This window comes from Pseudophryne corroboree, chromosome 2 (genome assembly GCF_028390025.1).
Source record: "Pseudophryne corroboree isolate aPseCor3 chromosome 2, aPseCor3.hap2, whole genome shotgun sequence".
NCBI classification, from domain to species: Eukaryota; Metazoa; Chordata; class Amphibia; order Anura; family Myobatrachidae; genus Pseudophryne; species Pseudophryne corroboree.
Window position 1 is genome coordinate 803057997 of NC_086445.1, and position 13264 is coordinate 803071260.

At 44.4% G+C, this 13264-nt stretch overlaps 1 protein-coding gene across 2 annotated transcripts in view; it reads right to left on the reverse strand.

Moving 5' to 3' along the window:
- The window catches only part of LOC135049281 (amine oxidase [flavin-containing]-like), a 198747-nt gene that overhangs the window by 68840 nt on the left and 116643 nt on the right, over nt 1–13264 (reverse strand). For both annotated transcript variants that reach the window (XM_063955625.1, XM_063955626.1), the window contains exons 3-4: nt 4257–4394; nt 306–410 (exon numbers count right to left, since the gene is read on the reverse strand). In XM_063955625.1, coding sequence (XP_063811695.1) covers nt 306–410; nt 4257–4394 — 243 coding nt within the window. The remainder of the gene's footprint in view (nt 1–305; nt 411–4256; nt 4395–13264) is intronic.

Genomic DNA, 13264 nt, shown 5'->3' on the forward strand with positions numbered 1-13264 from the left:
CAATTTTTTACAAAGATTATAAATTGCACATTTTAAGAGTTCTACAGTATATACTACTAACATACTGTACATAGAACCGCAACGCTTTGTTTTTGGTGTAAAGCGGCTTCATGTAATATTTATTTATATCATTTAAAGCAGTTCTGGTTAAAAATGGATCATATGTGGACAAGGATTAGCAAGTGTGCACAACCTATGTCCACCCTGATTCCTTCTCTGCCATGTGCTGCACAAAGTGGTCTTCTTTCCTCCATATTTGTCTTAATATATAGACTTCATTGTATGTCCTTATTATTAAATATTACCTCCTTTCCCATTTCATCCATGGTTCTCCATAGATTGTTGTAATCCAAGTAGACAATCGGGTTCCACATTGGAGGGAATGGACCTTTAAAGGCATATGATTTACCCTAGAACAATGAACAATCCGTTAATTATCAGTAGAATTGCACAGAAACAGTGTTCGCTTATCAGAAAGATATTATATAAAATGAAATGGGTTTTTTTTTAAATTAATTTAACTTTAGGGTATTATCTTAAAAAAGGATTACATTAATGAAGAGTAACAGACGCCTACAGGCATTTTTTAGCACTTATGGAGCATGGGTTGGTACGCACAAGACATACACTGTTCACTGATTCACTTAAAAGTAGATCTAGCCATAGGGTCTCATTTAGAGGTGAACATAAATCTATTTGATGGGGGTACTGTGGTCTTTGTTTAGGTTCAAGCGTTTGAGACCTGTGGCCCCTTACACCTGGATAGGAGGAAAGGGAAAGTAAATATAGCACACCCCTCTTACAGTGCAAACTTAATATACTTGTACACAAATCCAGATACACTTCATAGAAGACACTTCTTTTGCAGGTTCCAGAGGTCTAGTGTAAAGCTACAAGCTGGTGATGATGACTCGAGCTGCACTACAGAGCAACGTCTGATTGGCTGAAGGTGTATTGACCCCACCAGTTGGTAGTACTTTCATTATTATATATTGTGACAAGTTGCAACCATCTAGTTCGACTTGTTATTGGCCACTTTGGCTATTGCAGGAAATAATATTCTTGTCGGATTTACAAAGTGGGAAATAATATTGTAGGTGTTGGGTGTTTGCATTAATTATTTTCTGAACATTTAAACTTTCACATTTGTAGATGTATGAATACCACAGAGCACTCTGACTAGTGAGATATTTCTGAGTATATCAGTATAAAAAGTCGATATGAGCAAAGCAGTTGTCTACAAGTGGTTCATGACATAAATCACAAAATTGTTTAGTAGCAATATAAAACACTCAAAAGTTATTTACGTTCATTAAATCAAACAGCAGTTGTGGTCTCACTGCACTGTTCAAGGGTCACAAGTCATAATTAAAGAACCTATTAAAATTAATCAAATTAAACTTGAACATGTATGGTTTGCAGTTGCACATGTGGGAACTGGCTTCAGTGTGTGGAGCCTGCATGCATAGTGTCAAACAGGCTTTCATACTTTTTAACCTGCTTGAATGTTCTGATTTTTATAACCTGGTCTAAAATTCAAATTTTAGAACAGATTTTCAGAACCAGATCAAGAATCAAATCACTGCCACTTCAAGAAGATGTAGCTGCAAGTTACACCTATCTACCTATCTATCTAGACAGACACTTTTTCTGTGACTATTATTTGCACCAAATACACAGTATATTTAAATATATGATGCTTATAAGGCATACATAACAATAAATTGTTTGAATATATATATATATATATATATATATATATATATTTCCACTAGATGGAGCTCTGAGCTCTGATATACAGTCTAATGATTCTGAAAACATTGTCTATCCTTCTTTTCTATGCACCTTTACTGCCTTCAGCACTTGTCAGTTTCTGTAAGCTGTCACCTTCTTTAGCTTCCTCTTTATCTTATTGCCTCCCTTTTAATTTATTTATCTTTATAAACCCTATTACCAGCTTTTCAGTGTCTGCACCAGCAAACAGAAAAACAGCGTGATCTAGCTAGTACAGCGATGTAACATGTAACACCAACTTAATCTTTACATAACCATCATTTGAATGGCAACAGCTTTGGAGCATGTAGAAAACACAATGCATTAACAGTAGATAAATAGTATTTCTTCCACAAGAAATATAAATAGCCACTAGGACAAGACAGACAGGGACCAGTCATATAATGATGTACTATACAGTGTTTTATAGAACCTGACCACATACAAGAACAGCTAAGACAACATAGATTAGCTGGTGATCCATTGGACTGCCTTGGTTTGGAACCTAATCTTTAGCACATACAGTAGTAACATGCCATTGCATTGCATTTGTAAAATAATTAAAATGTAAGTAAATAACTAATATTATTATTATTATTATTATTATTATTATTATTAATAGATGTGAGATTCAGTTTTCCTGAAACAGACAAACAATGGTAGTTGCTTGGTCATTACTGGAGATAATTATGTATCAGGTGCTGGAAAAGGGGTGGGGTCACAGACAGACAGACAGAGTGGGGGGGGGGGTGTTGCAAATCCCACCCCTAAATTTCCCTTCAGCACACTAAAAATTACCTGTAACCATACCTGAACCTATCTGGTAATAGAAATTCAGAGAATTAGTCACAGATTTATTTATTTATTAACAGTTTCTTATATAGCGCAGCATATTCCGTTGCGCTTTACAATTAGATGTTTGCAAACACATGTTAAGCTGCTGAGCCACTTCACGGCTTCTCCGATATCAGCAGTCCTAACACTACATAATAGCAGTGTCCACATAGGGCTATGTAATTTGTCACAGTAGGCCTCATGATAAAGGCTATTACTAAAATACATCCAGACAGAGTGCTAACTTACCAAGGAGCCACCCCAGGATTTCCCATTGGCACTACAAGGAACAGCATGCCTTCCAATGCCTCTTGCACACAAGCAGACAAACAATGGTAGTTGCTCGGTCATTCCTGGAGATAATTATGTATCAAGTGCTGGAAAGGGGGAGGGGTCACAGACAAACATGTGTGACTAACTCTCTGAATTTCTATTACCAGATAGGTTTAGGTATGGTTACAGGTAATTTTTAGTGTGCAGAAGGGAAATTTAGGGGTGAGATTTGCAACCCCCCCACTCTGTCTGTTTGTCTGTGACCCATCCCCCTTCCAGCACCTGATACATAATTATCTCCAAGAATGACCAAGCAACTACCATTGTCTGCTTGTGTGCGAGAGGCATTGAATGGAAGCAGTATTTGGAAGGCATGCTGTTCCTTGGGGTGGCTCCTGGGTAAGTTAGCTCTCTGTCTGGATATGTTTTAGTAATAGCCTTTATCATGAGGCCTACTGTGACAAATTACATGGCCCTATGTGGGCACTGCTATTAAGTAGTATTAGGACTGCTGATATCGGAGAAGCCGTGAAGTGGCTCAGCAGCTTAACATGTGTTTGAAAACATCTAATTGTAAAGCGCAACAGAATATGCTGCGCTATATAAGAAACCATTAATAAATAAATAAATAAATAAATGTGTGACTAATTCTCTGAATTTCTATTACCAGATAGGGTCAGGTATGGTTACAGGTAATTTTTAGTGTGCTGAAGGTAATTTTAGGGGTGGGATTTGCAAACCCCCCCCCCCCCCACCACCACCACCACCCACCACCACTCCTTCTCTCTGTCAGTTTTCCGGAAATATGATCACACCCAAACTTAGGGGTTCCGAGTCAAATCTAATCCCAGTTCAGAAACCCTTTGGGGTTCTGAGTGGAACTGAGTCCCGACTCAGGTCTGTTGTCAGTTCAGAGCTCTGATTTAAAAAGAAAACTCGGGTTTTGGATTGCATGTAAGCAGGTCTAAATTACATGATTTCAGCTGCTTTTATCGATTTTTGTCAGGTTTTTCTTTTTACAATATTTCTCAATTTTAAAGTAGGGTGAGGGTGGTTTTGTCATAACCAAAACATGATAATGAATTAGAATCATAACCAAAATCTGGGAGTCTGCGCACATCTATATTATTATTATTATTATTATTAATAATAATAATAATAGCAGCTAATTCTATATTAATTCATATTAATTATATTAATTAATTAATTATTGTATTAATTCAGTAATACAGTAGGTAGAAAGGAAGTATGGAAAAAATGTTATAGCCACCAGAACCATTGCATAGCATCAGTGAATTTGGGTTGCATCCAAAATAACAGTTTAGAAGATATTGTAGGAACAAATCCCTTATTTGGCTTTACATTTTACACCTTACCTTAACATAATGGATAAGACGTTGCACTTCATTTACTTTGTATGTTTCAACTCCAAGTTCCTTGGTAAGTCTTAGGATTCTGTTCTGGGTTGGTCCCACATATGCACCACCAAGATCAACATATTTTGTTTTGCTATTCTGATAATGAAAATAAAAACAAAGAATTATAATTTGGTTTCATGCAAAAACAAATATATATAGTGTGGCAGATGCTCAATTAGCTTAGTGATATCATTCAGGTGCTTGAAAGAGAGGGGTATTTATAAGCAAGAAAAAATCATTTTGTTTCCCCCAGCACCCTATTATCATTCTGGGTGCTTGGGGGAAACAAAATGCCTTTTTTTTTCTTGCTTAGAAATACCCATCCCTTTCAAGCACCTGAATGATATCACTAAGCTAATTGAGCATCTGCCACACTATATATGTCTGTTGTGAGAGGCAGAGAGGTTCCTGCATTAGGAGGAGGTGCAGGCCCTGACATGCCATATGGAGCATTATGGGGTTTATCCAAGGTAGGTAGCTCTTAGCTTAGATAGATTTACGTAAGGAGCCATTATCATGTGGCTCCTTGCTGGTTAATCATAGACCCAGATTGGGGTAATGGAGGTGTGGTGCCTCTGGACTGGCTGAGCTGGATGGCTTAAGTATGGCATACCTTTACATTCTATTAACACTTTTCACACACTAATTTCTTTAACACTATTTCTCCATTTTAATTACATCTCATTTTTGTATCACCTTCTTTATCGCTTCGGCTTCCTAACACTAATTTATTAACACTATAGTTTTTTCACTGGTATGCTGCCCTGGCCTTTCTGGCCTATGCTGGTGTTTTGGGGTGCCACACCCTGCACCTAGATATAGCGCTAGGGACCCCAAATATACAGAGATGCCTTGATGCGGCTTTGGGGCTTATTCATACATTTGCGCAAATATATGTAACCGAGATCTCTGAAATCTAATATTGTGTGTGATTTACATCTGGTTTCTGTTATCATTCAGGGTGCTGGGGGAAACAAAATGCCTTTTTTTCTTGCAAAAACAAATAACAAGCTTATAACATTGTAATGTTAAGAAGACCATTTTCTCTAACGTCCTAGTGGATGCTGGGGACTCCGTAAGGACCAGGGGAATAGACGGGCTCCGCAGGAGACTGGGCACTCTAAGAAAGATTTAGTACTACTGGTGTGCACTGGCTCCTCCCTCTATGCCCCTCCTCCAGACCTCAGTTAGAATCTGTGCCCGGACAGAGCTGGGTGCATTTTAGTGAGCTCTCCTGAGCTTGCTAATAAGAAAGTATTTTAGTTAGGTTTTTTTATTTTCAGAGAGCTTCTGCTGGCAACAGACTCTCTGCTACGTGGGACTGAGGGGAGAGAAGCAAACCTACTAACTGCGGCTAGGTTGCGCTTCTTAGGCTACTGGACACCATTAGCTCCAGAGGGATCGAACACAGGAACCTAACCTTGGTCGTCCGTTCCCCTCGCAGAGCCAGAAGACAGAAGCCGGCGGGTTGAAGCAAGAAGACGTCAAAATCGGCGGCAGAAGACTCCTGTCTTCATATGAGGTAGCGCACAGCACTGCAGCTGTGCGCCATTGCTCCCACACTAACCCACACACTCCGGTCACTGTAGGGTGCAGGGCGCAGGGGGGGGCGCCCTGGGCAGCAATTAAGTACCTCCTGGCAAAAGCAGCATATATACAGTTGTACACTGTTATATGCATGAGCCCCCGCCATTATTTTTACACAAAATCGCGGGACAGAAGCCCGCCGCTGAGGGGGCGGGGCCTTCTTCCTCAGCACTCACCAGCGCCATTTTCTCTCCACAGCTCCGCTGAGAGAAAGCTCCCCAGGCTCTCCCCTGCAGATGATAGAGAGGGTGAAAAAGAGAGGGGGGCACATAAATTTGGCGTAAAAACAATATATACAGCAGCTACTGGGTTAACACTAAGTTACTGTGTGATTCCTGGGTCATAAAGCGCTGGGGTGTGTGCTGGCATACTCTCTCTCTGTCTCTCCAAAGGGCCTTGTGGGGGAACTGTCTTCAAACAGAGCATCCCCTGTGTGTGTGGTGTGTCGGTACGTGTGTGTCGACATGTCTGAGGTAAAAATCTCCCCTAAGGAGGAGATAGAGCAAATATGTGTGTGAGAGGGTGTCTCCGTCGACAACGCCGACACCTGTTTGGATATGTGTAAGTGCTAAGGTGAATTTATTGCACAAAAGATTAGAGAACAGACAGGAAATCTACCTATGTCTGTCCCTATGTCACAGAGACCTTCAGAGTCTCACAATGCTCACTATCCAAAATAATAAACACTGATATCGACACGGAGTTTGACTCCAGTGTCGACTACGATAATGCAAAGTTACAGCCAAAATGGCAGAAAGGTATTCAATATATGATTATTGTAATAAAAGATGATTTGCATATCACTGATGACTCATTTGTCCCTGACACAAGGGTACACATGTTAAGGGGAAGAAAGCTGAGGTAAATTTCCCTCCTCTCATGAGGAAAAAGAGCGGGAATCTCCAGACAAGAGACTGCAGCTTCCCACAAAAAAATTCTCAGGCAGTATCCTTTCCCCACTAGGGCCAGGATGTGATGGGGATCTTCCCCTAGGGTGTCACGTTTGCACAGAAGGTAGCACTAGCTATTCTCAGGGATCCTGCAGATAGCGTGCACAATCTGGTACACTACTCAGACCGGCGATTGTGTCGGCATGGGTTTATAGCGCTGTGGCAGCGTGGACAGGTACCTTATCAGCAGAGATTGAGACCCTAGTATGCATATAGATATATATATATATATATATATATATATATATATTAAAAAGATGCTGTCTTAAGAGATATGTATATACAAAACATGCCCAAAGAGACATGAGTATACTGGGTCCTAGAGTCAAAGCTATGTCGATTTCTGCTTGACGTGTCCTGTAGAATATGCAATGGACAGATGATGCCGACTTAAGAGGCATATGGAAGGCTGAGGATTGTGTGGAGAAGGGTTCTCGGACCTGGTCTCCACAGCTATAGCTGGCAATTCTGATATTTTGCCTTATATTCCTGCACAGCCTAGGAAAGCACGACATTATCAAATGCAGCCTTTCGAATAAAGAAACAAGAAAGTCCGAGGTGCGTCCTTTCTTGCCAGAGGCGGGGGCAGAGGAAAGAAGCTGTACAACACAACTAGTTCCCAGGAACAGAAGTCCTCCCCGGCCTCTACAAAAATCCACCGCATGTCGCTGGGGCTCCACAGGCGGAGCTGGGCCCGGTGGGGGCACGCCTTCGTAAGTTCAGCCACAAGTGGGTTCACTCCCTGTTAGATCCCTGGGCAATAGATATTGTGTCTCAGGGATACAAGCTGGACTTTGAGAAGATGCCCCCTCACCGACGGCCCTGCCGGCTTCCCCCCACGAGAGGGAAACAGTGTTAACTGCAATTCACAAATTGTATCTTCAAAAGGTGGTGGTCAAGGTTCCCCTCCTTCAACAAGGAGGGGGTTATTATTCGACCATGTTGTAGTCCCGAAACCAGACGGTTCGGTCGGACCCATATTGAATTTAAGATCCCTGAACATATACCTGAAAAGGTTCAAGTTCAAGATGGAATCGCTTAGAGCGGTCATTGCAAGCCTGAAAGGGGGAGATTTTATGGTGACTCGGGACATAAAGGATGCATACCTTCATGTCCCCATTTATCCACCTCATCAGGCGTACCTCAGAATTGCGGTACGGGGTTGTCATTACCAATTTCAGAAAGCAGTTGCTGAACAGCGTATCACTTTCTCTGGAAGTGTAACGGCAACACGGCTGGATTCTATATATTCCTAAGTCACAGTTGGTTCTTACAGCTCATCTGCCTCTCCTAGGCATGATCCTAGACACAGACCAGAAAAGGGTTTATCTCCCGATAGAGAGCTCAGGAGCTCGTGACACTGGTCAGGAATCTATTAAAACCAAAACAGGGGTCAGTGCATCACTGCACTCGAGTCCTGGGAAGGAGGGTGGCATCATACGAGGCCATTCCATTCGGCAGGTTCCATACGAGGACCTTCCAATGGGACTTACTGGACAAGTGGTACGGATCACATCTTCAGATGCATCGGTTAATCACCCTATCCCCCAGAGCCAGGGTGTCTCTCCTGTGGTGGCTGCAGAGTGCTCACCTTCTCGAAGGTCGCAGATTCGGCATTCAGGACTGGGTCCTGGTGACCACGGATGCAAGCCTCCGAGGGTGGGGGGCAGTCACACAGGGAAGAAATTTCCAAGGGCTGTGGTCAAGGCAGGAGACTTGCCTTCACATCATTATCCTGGAACTGAGGGCCATATACAACGCCCTAAGTCAAGCGGAGACCCTGCTTCGCGACCAACCGGTTCTGATTCAGTCAGGCAATATCACCGCAGTGGCTCATGTAAACCGCCAAGGCGGCACGAGGAGCAGGGTGGCGATGGTAGAAGCCACCAGAATTCTTCGCTGGGCGGAGAATCACGTAAGAGCACTGTCAGCAGTGTTCATTCCGGGAGTGGACAACTGGGAAGCAGACTTCCTCAACAGGCACGACCTCCACCCGGGAGAGTGGGGACTTCATCAAGAAGTCTTCGCGCAGATTGTAGGTCGGTGGGAACTGCCACAGGTGGACATGATGGCATCCCACCTCAACAAAAAGCTACAGAGGTATTGCGCCAGGTCAAGAGACTCTCAGGCGATAGCTGTAGACGCACTGGTGACACCGTGGATGTTCCAGTCGGTTTATGTGTTTCCTCCTTTTCCTCTCTTACCCAAGGTGCTGAGAATCATAAGGAAAAGAGGAGTGAGAACAATACTCATTGTTCCGGATTGGCCAAGAAGGACTTGGTACCCGGAACTGCAAGAAATGCTCACAGAGGACCCATGGCCTCTGCCTCTCAGACAGGACCTGTTGCAACAGGGGCCCTGTCTGTTCCAAGACTTACCGCGGCTGCGTTTGACGGCATGGTGGTTGAACGCAGGATCCTAGCGGAAAAAGGCATTCCGGATGAAGTTATTCCTACGCTGATAAAGGCTAGGAAGGACGTGACAGCAAAACACTATCACCGTATATGGCGAAAATATGTTGCCTGGCGTGAGGCCAGGAAGGCCCCCACAGAGGAATTCCAGCTGGGCCGGTTCCTGCACTTCCTACAGTCTGGAGTGACTATGGGCCTGAAGTTGGGGTCCATAAAGGTCCAGATTTCGGCCCTATCCATTTTCTTTCAAAAGGAACTGGCTTCTCTTCCTGAAGTTCAGACGTTTGTTAAGGGAGTGCTGCATGTTCAGCCCCCTTTTGTGCCACCAGTGGCACCTTGGGATCTCAACATGGTGTTGGGTTTCCTGAAATCCCACTGGTTTGAGCCACTTAAGACCGTGGAGCTAAAGTATCTCACGTGGAAGGTGGTCATGCTATTGGCCTTAGCTTCGGCTAGGCGTGTGTCAGAATTGGCGGATTTGTAATGTAAAAGCCCCTATCTGGTTTTCCATATGGACAGGGCAGAATTACAGACTCATCCGCAATTTCTGCCGAAGGTGGGGTCATCTTTTCATTTGAACCAACCTATTGTGGTGCCTGCGGCTACTCGTGACTTGGAGGATTCCAAGTTGCTTGATGTCGTCAGGGCTTTGAAGATCTATGTAGCCAGGACGGCTGGAGTCAGGAAGACTGACTCGCTGTTTATCCTGTATGCATCCAACAAGCTGGGTGCTCCTGCTTCAAAGCAAACTATTGCTCGCTGGATCTGTAGCACGATTCAGCAGGCTCATTCTGCGGCTGGATTGCCGCATCCAAAATCAGTGAAAGCCCATTCCACAAGGAAAGTGGGCTCTTCTTGGGCGGCTGCCCGAGGGGTCTCGGCATTACAGCTTTGCCGAGCAGCTACTTGGTCAGGTTCAAACACATTTGCTAAGTTCTACAAGTTTGATACCCTGGCTGAGGAGGACCTTGTGTTTGCCCATTCGGTGCTGCAGAGTCATCCGCACTCTCCCGCCCGTTTGGGAGCTTTGGTATAATACCCATGGTCCTTACGGAGTCCCCAGCATCCACTAGGACATTAGAGAAAATAAGATTTTACTCACCGGTAAATCTATTTCTCGTAGTCCGTAGTGGATGCTGGGCGCCCGTCCCAAGGGCGGACTTTCTGCAATACGTGTATATAGTTATTGCTTAATAAAGGGTTACGTTATGTTGGCATCCATTGTTGATGCTCTGTTGTTGTTCATACTGTTGACTGGGTAAGTTTATCACAAGTTATACGGTGTGATTGGTGTGGCTGGTATGAGTCTTACCCTGGATTCCAAAATCCTTTCCTTGTATTGTCAGCTCTTCCGGGCACAGTTTCCTTAACTGAGGTCTGGAGGAGGGGCATAGAGGGAGGAGCCAGTGCACACCAGTAGTACTAAATCTTTCTTTGAGTGCCCAGTCTCCTGCGGAGCCCGTCTATTCCCCTGGTCCTTACGGAGTCCCCAGCATCCACTACGGACTACGAGAAATAGATTTACCGGTGAGTAAAATCTTATTATTTGAACTACTAGTAGGTAAAATACAGCTGTCATAGGGCCTAATTCAGAGTTGATCACAGCAGCAAATTTGTTAGCAGTTGGGCAAAACCATGTGCACTGCAGGGCGGGCCGGTGTAACATGTGCAGAGAGAGTTAGATTTGGGTGGGGTATGTTCAAACTGAAATCTAAATTGCAGTGTAAAAATAAAGCAGCCAGTATTTACAGCAACAAAATAACCCACCCAAATCTAACTCTCTCTGCACATGTTATATCTGCCCCCCCTGCAGTGCACATGGGCCCTCATTCCGAGTTGTTCACTCGCTAGCTGCTTTTAGCAGCATTGCACACGCTAAGCCGCCGCCCTCTGGGAGTGTATCTTAGCATAGCAGAATTGCGAACGAAAGATTAGCAGAATTGCGAATAGAAATTTCTTAGCAGTTTCTGAGTAGCTCCAGACTTACTCCTACATTGCGATCAGTTCAGTCAGTTTCGTTCCTGGTTTGACGTCAAACACACCCAGCGTTCACCCAGACACTCCCTCGTTTCTTCAGACACTCCCGCGTTTTTCCCAGAAACGCCAGCGTTTTTTCGCACACTCCCAGAAAACGGCCAGTTTCCGCCCAGAAACACCCACTTCCTGTCAATCACACTACGATCACCAGAACGATGAAAAAGCTTTGTTATGCCGTGAGTAAAATTCCTAACTTTTGTGTAAAATAACTAAGCGCATGCGCTCTGCGAACCTTGCGCATGCGCAGTAAGCGACTAATCGCAGTATAGCGAAAATCAGCAACGAGCGAACACCTCGGAATGACCCCCATGGTTTTGCCCAACTGCTAACAAATTTGCTGCTGAGATCAACTCTGAATTACCCCCATAGTTACTGCAATTAGAATTAAGACATTAATGAAACTGTCCAACAGATATCTGTATAAAAGATGTGTACTAAAACAGGGGTTTTTCACCATCACATATATGTAATAGACTGCTATTCGGAGGGTATGAAAAGCTACCCTCTCCGACGGACTTCCCTATTCTGGTGTATTTTCAGCAATAAAAAAAAAAAAAAAAGTAAAAAAAAAAAAAAGCTAGGCTAGTAGAGGCAAGATTGCAGGGGATGTAGTTAATATCCCAGCTGTTGGGATCCCAGCATTCAGGATCATGACCCCGGAATCCCGGCATTCAGGATCCCGACCCCGGAATCCCAACAGCCGAGAATGCCGACAGCCTCGCCAGAGCTATTCCCACTCGTGGGTGTCCACGACACCCATAGAGTGGGAATAGAACCTGTGGCGAGCGCTGCTGGCATTCTGGCAGCTGGGATGCTGCTATTGGGATATTGACAGCTGGCATCCCTTCCGCCAGGATTTCATATCCAACCTGATTGCAGTACCTGGCAGCTATAGGTATGCCGGTGCTTTTACCTCTGCAAACCATACTGTTGGTGTATTTACAATGGGTGAAGGGTGGGTGGTGCACACGGGACCTTGGATACAGCTGAGGCCCGCACTGTTCACCATGCACCCAGAATATACCTACCTGGTGCCTGGAAGTGGGTCCTTCCTCTGCACCAGCTTTTCAGTGACATCTTTGGAAAGTTGATGCTGCGCAGTGAAAACAAATACTCTGCCATTGTGTCCCTGGGAAGATGACACCATCTTGGCGTTATAACGCAGGAGTGGATGGAAGTATGCTACTCAGTGGAGGGGAGGGGACTGTACATGAGCCATCTCAGGTTATAATAAGCTCCTGCTACAAGCAGTTAATGGCTACTTGCTGGGACATGTAGTTCTATACACATAACTATTGAAATTCTGACTTTAACACATTACTTAAACCCCCCACCATCCAGGGGGTTGAGAAGATCCTCAGTGCTTTTCTGCATGTCTGGTTTTCCTTAAGGAGGGCCACACTGTGTTGTGGGTCTAATTCCCCAAGGGAATTGAGCACCATGCTTGCCAGGCTAGCACTTAATCATAAAGGGAAACTGCAGGTTATACCCCTTTCACACTGCACAAAATAACCCAGTATCGACTCAGCATATTGCCATGTCGACATGGGTCAGCGTGCGGTGTGAAAGGGGCATAACCGAAATCCTGAGTCGCCTGACCCGGCAATTCTACCTGGGAATAAAGCAGTGTTATACCCGGGTTGAATACCGGGTCAGTGGCTGTGTAAACGGGTTCCAGGGTCGATGAGTCCCGGAACCCGTTTACTACAGCAGGGAGAGGCGGCACGGAGATGATCTCATCTCCCAGCGCCACCTCCACCCCCGCTGCTGGCTCTGCCCCCCGCTGCTATGGCTATCCGCTATGGCAACCTTTTTTGTGTCGACCATTTTTATGTCTACCTTTTGACCCTGTCGACCTTCTGACTCTGTCGACCTAATGTCTGTCTAACATGTGGTGTCTATCTACTGACTGTCTAACTAGACACTGTCTACCTATCATCCCACACCCGTTTAGTTTACACCTACTACATTTGCTCATTGT